The 8,723-nt window shown below is 37.0% G+C and overlaps 1 protein-coding gene across 1 annotated transcript; it reads left to right on the forward strand.

Moving 5' to 3' along the window:
• The first annotated feature begins 5,033 nt into the window (after window positions 1-5,033).
• Window positions 5,034-8,536, forward strand: LOC105439871 (plexin-A4-like). The gene is made up of 6 exons (XM_030983572.1): window positions 5,034-5,171; window positions 5,467-5,599; window positions 6,039-6,195; window positions 6,989-7,088; window positions 7,808-7,922; window positions 8,393-8,536. Exons 1-6 carry the CDS (start codon window positions 5,044-5,046, stop codon window positions 8,534-8,536), a joined length of 777 nt encoding a protein of 258 aa, XP_030839432.1. The 5' UTR covers window positions 5,034-5,043.
• The last annotated feature ends 187 nt before the right edge of the window (window positions 8,537-8,723 follow it).

An 8,723-nucleotide genomic window follows, 5' to 3' on the forward strand; every position in this document is an offset into this window, starting at 1 on the left:
TGCGTACCACAAAAAGGGCATACTTTGGTAGCTTATGATTAAAATTTCATAAAGTTCTGCAACTGATGAAAATGCACTACAGTGCGTACCCCCAAAAAAGTGTACACAACTTTGGTACCTTATGATTAAAAGTTTATTATCAATTTGAATCTATTTCACGGTATAAAGAATAACACGTTCCTGTCTAATGGTACCTTATCCACATTTCTCTGCCACGGACGACTCAGCACCAATATCGTTATAAACTGCTGTCAAAATCTTGTCTACTCATCGATAATTAAGAAAGAAATATCCAGCTCGAGGTTAATTCATTGTACATGAGTTTATAATTGATTATGTTTAGTATCCACTTAACTATGCACCCAGTACCTGAGGCTTTCTACCTGGAAGTATTGGTAGGTCTAATCGACTTCATTTACTTGGTTCAATCACTTGAACCCCAATCCAAGGGTTGTACGTTCGAATCCCTGCCCGGAACTAACGTCCTTTGGCAAGACATTAATCCACATTTTCCACTCTCCACCCGGGTGTACATGGATAAATGGTAATTGGTGAGGTAACGCTAATTGCAGGGCCCTAGGAAGAACACCATTAATGAGACTTTCCGGGGTAAACAAATTCATTATTTTGATAAATTATATTCATTTTATTCTTAATGTATCTTCTTTTAATCTTTACAGATTAGGTGAACATAGAAGCCTGCAGTGCTGTAAATCTCTACAGGCATGGCTTGGAAAGGTTTGGAAGCGTTATTGCTCTTTCTGATCCTCATATCATGCCAAACTCGGTCCATCCAATCAGCTCCTCTCTCCTCCTACCTGGTATCATCCTTTACCCCTCCTGACCCCGACTCCACCCTACTATTCAACCACATCGCCATCAACAACATCACTGGAGATATCTATATTGGAGCACGTGAGAGGCTCTACCAACTCGACTCGGAACTAAATCTCAAGCACACGGTCAATACTGGACTCTGCCCTTCGCCAAATGATGAGAATGTCAATGATAATAAACTGCTTGTCGTCGTGATAACACCAAAGAACTATTCGCTCATCACTTGTGGAGGCTGTGACGGTTTCTGTGAGTCAAGGAGCTTGACTAATATATCACATGATGTAAAGGGGTATAATCCAGCCGATTCTCAGAGAGTTGTGACAACAAATGATGTTCCTACTGTTGGAGCTGTTGTTCTGGGTGCTGACTTTGTAGATGATGTTGAGGGTACAAATGAAAATTTTTATCTCTTCACAGGGGTCAGTGATGGCCAAAGTTCCTTCATTTCAAAGCGCAATGTTTTATACCTGAATTTTGTGCAAGGAATACAACGATTTTCTAGCCTGACTGAGAATGTATTCAAACATCTTATTGCTTACAGGGATTATCTGTACTATTTCATATCTAGAAGAACCAGTATGTACATCGGACGTCTGTGTCGTAATTCACTAGACCAGTACTTTGAGTCCTACACAGAGATAGAACTACAGTGTGGATCTCACAATATGATCCAATCTGCTCATATCGGACCAGCAGGACCCCAGCTAGCTGACGCATTGACTATGAACAGTACGGATGCCTTATTGTACGCGGTCTTTTCAAATGAGGGCTCATCTGCCCTATGTGTCTATGAGATGAGTGATGTCCAGCAGAGCTTTGACGTTGCTGTCTTAGGATGTATCCACGGAACTAGCAATGGCACAACGAACAGATACCTGCGTGGTAGCATGTGTAGTGACTATCCAGTAAGCCAATGTAAACAATAATTAACAGAAATATGAAAGTTATAATGTGTCAGTTTTTCTTAAATAATCTAACAGATATAGTCTAACGGTAGTATCCGCAATGTGTAACATGGGTGTTGTAAATGTATGCTGAGAAATCGATTTGCCATAGCTTTTTCATAAAATTAAAAAAACCATCAATTCACAGTAAGCGGCCCTGCTTTTTTGATCATTCAGGGACGAATCCATATGGAAAAGCATCGAGGCTGAGTATCGCATTTCGCGTGACATATAGCCAAATATATATGATAAGCTTTCTGGTAACCCAATTTGCCCTTCCATATCCAAATTACGAGTCAATTCGTGTATCGTTTAATTTACAAAATCGTTTTCAAACTGAGCATGATTGAAAAGTACCATTACCTTTACAGCTAATCTTTACTTGAGGCCAAGTTTGTAAAAATAATACAGTAAAAACACATGGCGAGCAGTGCAGCATATCACTCAGGCGTTGTAAATGTTGTATCAAAGCACAGTGGCTGAGTCTATAGGATTAATCCATTGCACTTCCCTTTCACTTCCAATAACCCTAGTTACCTTTAACAAAAAATCTACATACACAATTACTCTAGGAAAAGAATTCGGTATCACAACATATCTGCGTCTGTGTCATTGTTTTTTTACAGAAAGCTACGTGGTGACTATGGATGCGTTCAGCTTTTTGAGTTTAAACAAGTTTAGTCACGCAATGTATTTTGGGTTGTATTCGCAAATTCATAATGATGTTCTTTCTGGTAGTATCCTCCCGCTTTCATTTTGTCAGATTCAGTCTAATGTGTTTAAGTGTACATTCAGTAGAAGAGTATCCTTAGACCCTAACCCATCATCACCATTATAAATGTAATATCCATCATGTTTACCAAAGAGAGAAAGAGAGAGACAGCGCGCAATAACAGTCATTTACATATGCAGGGGCTTATGAGATGCGTGATTCTTCTAAAATGTGATAAATCCTTTCCTTTTTCTTTCCTGACAGCTTTGGTTATCACCACCAGATTCTGTCCAGTGTACCGCATATTTTAGAGATGGAGATGTTTGGAACACTTTGCACAGGTATGCCAGTGGAACGGTTCCCCTCTCTGCCTCACCCATCATCACCATGCCTGATGTGATACCCACCTCCATAGTGACAACTACAGAGAGACAACATACAGTGGCATTCATAGGAGATACGCAAGGGGAACTCCATAAGGTTTGGTACCTTCCACAATATAAATAGATCATCAAGAGAAATGTACCTGCTGATATTGTAAGATGCCATGACAAATAAATAAACTAGATCGTATACAGTTAACTCTCTTTGTTGGTAAAATGTATGCATTTTTTGTATCCATCCGATAGGTTTCAATACTTTGTCAACTCACAAAACCAATGTATCCTAAATGTATTTTCCCAATATATTTACCCTTCCGCAGAACAAATTTATTAAAGATAATTACCTATATCTCGGCCGTACAAAGGTCACATAAAATGATGAGCATAATTATAGCAAGATATGATTGGTATGTCAATTTAATACAAAAACACTAAAAAAGAAGATTATCTTCAATATCTTATATCTTTCTGTTTAATACTGTATTAAACAGATAGATATAAGATATTGATATTGCATTCGAGTACTGATCAAAAAAATGCCTAATTACTTAAAAATCTCATTTTATCTTGCTTATTAGGAACAAATTGAAAACACTGCACGTTATTTTATTCGTGATTTTTCTAAATAGTTGAACATAGTGAATAGTTCATGTGGCTACGTATATGAAGATGTCTTTCTTGGAGGTGGATCTGTCTTACAAAAGATGTTCCTTGATGAATCGACAGAGCTGCTCACCCTTGCTACAAGTTCAGACGAAGGTTCAAAGGTAAGACTCTTCAGAAAGATACAATCTAAATGTGATACATACGGGCATACTCATTTGATATTACATGGTTGCAGTAGAAAAAACACGAAACTCTCCCGTCATTTAGTCGTAAAAACAGGGCTGACCGGGACACTCTTTCATTGTTTTTGTTTATTTGCATTTTCTTATGCATCACTGTGAAAAATAACGGATGTTGTTAAGCAGTCAGTCCCAATAGCGGTCTACCACTGTTTCCAAAAGTAATTTTGGGCGCAATTGTTAAGCAAAGCCAAGAGGGGCCGTATAAATGATATATGCATTATGCGTGACCATGTGGTGTGCAAATATTTTTAAAAGTCAATTCCATCAAAGTTTTAGTCATTGTTAACTGTATATTAGCCAGACGTTTCATTGTTCAGAGGAATGAAATTAACCAGCAACGTGAGAATTATAAAATATTTATTATGCCAATATAAATTATTGCCAGCTATAAGATTTCCTGTAAAATCAACAGGGATGTTCGCCCATTTTGTCGATAGTGGAAAACCACTTGTTCCCCCTCATTTTTCAAACGTCTTAACTGTTTAAAGATAAAATAGAGTTCTGGTTTTAAAAAAAAAGGAAAATGAATTCTCACAGAATCAAACGAAACTTACACTGAATGTTCAAGATTACAAATACATGTCATTTGCCAAACAATTTTGGTAGAAAATGACTTCTGGCTGAGTAATGAGCATAGACAGATTAGGAAATCAAGGTAAGTAGCCCCGACATCATTTGTGAAGTCCCATATACATCTACCTGTGTACAGTGCTTGTTACTTTACCATGACTGGGCCAAATTTATTATGATTTTGATGACTCCAGAACCTTGCAGTACACACCAATACTTACACGCTACATGATCAACCTTTTCTGATCCATTCCACACCTTTCCTTTCACAATGCAATCGGATGACCAAAACTCACCTTTATCTTTAAATGTGGCGAATCTGTCGATTCTTCTAAAATGGATGTGTAGCTTAGATGAGGTTTGTTTCTACATACATGCCCACTACCGCATAGGCATTTGTTTGACTTTCAAAGGCTAAGCGTCTCTGGCATATGCTTAAGGAATCCTTTCTTTTTATGAACCAATTTTTCTAATCGTTTTACTGCCATGATTACAGGGACTTCTTGAAGAAAATCGATTATTTACGAGCTTCTGTAATGCTTGCCCGACACAGCTACTAGTAATGTATGGACGGTAGAAGCCATCTATGCTATCTGACATTGTATGTGAAATATTACCTCCACACTATGTTTTTTTTTAAAGGAACATCCATAAAATATCTTAGTTGTAATAGAGAATAACTTGACAGCTGATCTCAGCATCGATATGACATCTGACATTATTGACTTGCTTTAAATTTTTATTTTCATATGATGAATCAGGTTCTCACGTTGGGTTTAGTCAACTGTGGCCAGTACCAGAGCTGTGGGGAATGCATTGGTGAGGAAGGAGGAAATGATGGAGACCCTTACTGTGGATGGTGTACTCTAGATGCAAGGTGAGTTCATCGTATAGGAGAATGATGACATTTTTGCCCGCTCCCTTTCTCCAATTAACTTGAGTTAAAGACATTCAAAATTTATACTTTTTCAAAATTCCGCACAGCAATCGGTCGAGGGACCCATGGCGTTGTCAACCCTTAGAGAAAACAACAAATTCTGATTTCACTTTTGCTATGTTTATATCTTGATAATTCTGTACTTATAAGGCTACGTGAACAAAAGAGCACCTTCTCAAATCATCTTTATTCCTATTTATCATTTTCTACCTTCCCACACCCTTTCCTCTTTAAGATGTACACGATACGAGGCGTGCCCCTTCCCTGACGAGTCAACTCGGTGGTTATCTTACAATGCATTGCAATGTGTATCCATCTCAGATGTCCATCCTGATCATAGACTGCCTTATCAAGAAACAGAACAAGATGTAAGTCGATGAAATGAAATATTGATTTTCACTCATTATATATTGGGACTTCATGTCCATCCAAACCAAATTGTGGATCGCTGAATATGAAACTAAAGAATTGGCTGAAATTCTGATACGTCTTTCCTTAACTAGGAGTATCGGCAACTGGATTATGCGTCGAGTTTTCGTTGATGCTTTAAGTATTAACACCCTGGATAAATCGTGATGCAATAAGAATGCTTTTTGTCGCTATCAAGAAAATGAACATGTCAAACAAATCCTGTCTTTTTTTAAACAATCGACCAACCTTAGACATAGAAAGTCGAAGAAGTGACATTTTATTTTGACCACATTATATGTTAATAGTTATGCCGCGATATTTAACTTAATAAGTATGTTCCCCATCTGTTGTATGTCAGACATAAAATCTTATGTACATTATGTTTACATGCGATAGATCACCATTACCGTTCAGCAGCTACCAGCTCTCAAAGCCAGCCATCAATACCAATGTGCCTTCGACTCCTACCAGGTCAATGCTGATATTGTCACTGCCAATACAGTCATGTGCGTTTCTCCTCCTGCGAGGGAATTGCCTACGATTCCAGGAGAAGGTATTGAAATATATCAATTATCTCTCGGTTACTTTATTACCCTTTTAAAATCCAAATTTTCACTATTTCTACAGTATATGACGTGATTCTTCTCTTGGCTCAAAATGTTCCCACAAGATCGTCGTAGTTTAAATGTTAAGTTTGCGAAACCTGGAAGTTGTAAACAATGATCCACATACCACAGTCGAGGGTTAACACAGGACTAAAACAAAGAGTAATCACAATGCAAAAACAAGCATGCGAACATCCAATTTAATTACGTCAGTACGGCGCATATGGTCGAAGTTTAAACCCACGATATAAGACTTCAAAGGCTGTCATTTTAGAAGTATATTGCTAGAAGAGTAGAAGAGTAGAAAAGTTGATTGAAACTTTGGAGAAAATCCTAAACTGAAAAAGGAGGTTCATACGAGATATAAATGGGATACTGTGGTTTCCCTTTCTATTATCTTTGCATTTATTTAGTACTGAATATCGAATGTATTTTTTCCTTAATATCACTAAAGATTTTGCTTTATTACACTTTACATCAAATGATACTCCTTTGATAGTATGTTGATGGGGGGGGGGGGGGGGTTAACAAATAAACAAGGATTGCAAAAAAAAAATGAATACTAAATAAACTAAAACTACGTCACCTTTGAAAAGTGCCAAGATTTCGACGACATATATTACATTATCCCAACGTGATTCCTATCGGCAATATATAATAAGGTACTGAAATTTACCTTAAGAATTCTTGAACAACTTTGCAAACGTTTTATCTATATTTTCTTCTTTTATTTACATTCAGCGGACCATGTAACATTGACACTTTCTATTGTCTCAACGGAAACTGGAGTGAGCTTTGTGAGCACGGATTTTATATCGTTTGACTGCACCCTTCTTAAATCGTAGGTTTCTACGTTTTATAATATGCCAACTCTGCTTTTTTTTATAAAGAGATACTTATTTTTACTTACTGGGCAAGTCAAAGGTAATTTGTCCCATACTTTTACTGACTACATATTTGATTAAGTATTTGTGATGATTTTATCAATTTTACAATCCTATGCTAGCTTAAATCAAAGCAATTTCATGGATATTAACAAGATCAATTCAATGTTATATGATTTCACTATTCCATCGCACTTGGTAACATACTATGGGCCAATAGCCCCCCCCTCTCCCTTGCCATTCCATCATACGCAAGTGGCTTAATCTCCTATCTTTACAATGGCTATAAATCAAAATATCATTCTGACGAGCTATAAATTTAAATGTGAGTTATGAAGTGCAAAGTTTAGGAATAGATTAAATGAGTTGAGGTGGCCCGACATTTGCTTTGGCATACATTGCTCTACGCTTTATTTCGTCAAATACATAGGATTAGGGTTTAGGGTTGCAATTGGGTCAGGTTCAGATTTAAGCTTATGTTTAGTCCAAAGTTAAAGTTTAGAGTTTGGTTAGTGTAGGATATTGATTGCGTCATAATATTCACCGAGAGAATGTTGTACAACTAATTTCAGATAGGTAGGCGATCCAAGCAAAGACTCTTAATTGTTAGCATCACAGACTTAACATCGTATCATTCTTTAAGTTCCAGCAATTTCTTTTTATTTGTTTCTTGCAGTTGTTCCTCTTGTGTGACAAGTCCTTGGTCATGTGACTGGTGTGTTTATGACAACATGTGTACACATGATAGCAGCTCATGTCAGCCGGGAGAAACAGTGGTGATTGGAGAAAATGTAAACAGATTTGTTAACCTTGAATAAGTTTGTCTCTCCCCCTCTTTGAGTCAATATACATTTCAATCATTTTACTGAAAAGAGCGTATGTTGAATAGGCATCTAAGTTATTCGTATATCACGTCAAGGTGTTCTCCTCTTGTTTTCACCAAATGTTAAAACTAAGAATGTCTTTATTTTTTAATTTCAAGTTCAAGTAATGGAAACATACATTAAAATACAAAATAGCGTGAGACCGAAGAAATGCGCAAAGGTAGGCCTCGTAATTGGGCAAAATGCAAAGATATAGGCTTACTTAAATCAGTAGACTCTGAATTTGAATATAATTTGTGCCTTGAAATAATGCCATTCAGCAAATCCTTTCAATGGAATACCAATACCATACACACACACTTATTGACAATAAGCTACAGGTGCAATGTGTTTGATTTTTTTTCTTTTGTATCTTGTATCTAATTTATATTTTGAAGAACGACGTAGGTTTTGGAAACAAAGGCCAGAGTTATTGCCCTCAGCTTTTGGCGACATCAGAACGTTTTTTCATACCAGTTAACATTCCTTCTGGTTACTCACTTCTAGCAAATAATCTACCCACAGAGCAGACTAAGGTATGAACATCATCCTATTTGTGCTACGATGATTGTAAACTTTACATACTACTACTACTACTTCTACCACCACTACTACTACTACTACTACTACTGAAATTACTACTACTACTACTCCCATTACTACTCCAACTGCTGATGCTACTACTATAACAATAATAAGGCATTTTACCACTCCCAACGCTCCATTATT

This window comes from Strongylocentrotus purpuratus, unplaced genomic scaffold, assembly GCF_000002235.5.
Source record: "Strongylocentrotus purpuratus isolate Spur 01 unplaced genomic scaffold, Spur_5.0 spur5_scaffold_13, whole genome shotgun sequence".
In the NCBI taxonomy this organism is placed as follows: Eukaryota; Metazoa; Echinodermata; class Echinoidea; order Camarodonta; family Strongylocentrotidae; genus Strongylocentrotus; species Strongylocentrotus purpuratus.

Excerpts from the sequence above, each read along its gene's own strand:
- LOC105439871 (XM_030983572.1), top strand. The coding sequence starts at position 5,044 with ATGATGAATCAGGTTCTCACGTTGGGTTTAGTCAACTGTGGCCAGTAC. Across the intron at positions 5,172-5,466 it reads TGGTGTACTCTAGATGCAAG|ATGTACACGATACGAGGCGT; the intron begins GTGAGTTCATCG and ends TTCCTCTTTAAG. Across the intron at positions 7,089-7,807 it reads GACTGCACCCTTCTTAAATC|TTGTTCCTCTTGTGTGACAA; the intron begins GTAGGTTTCTAC and ends TGTTTCTTGCAG.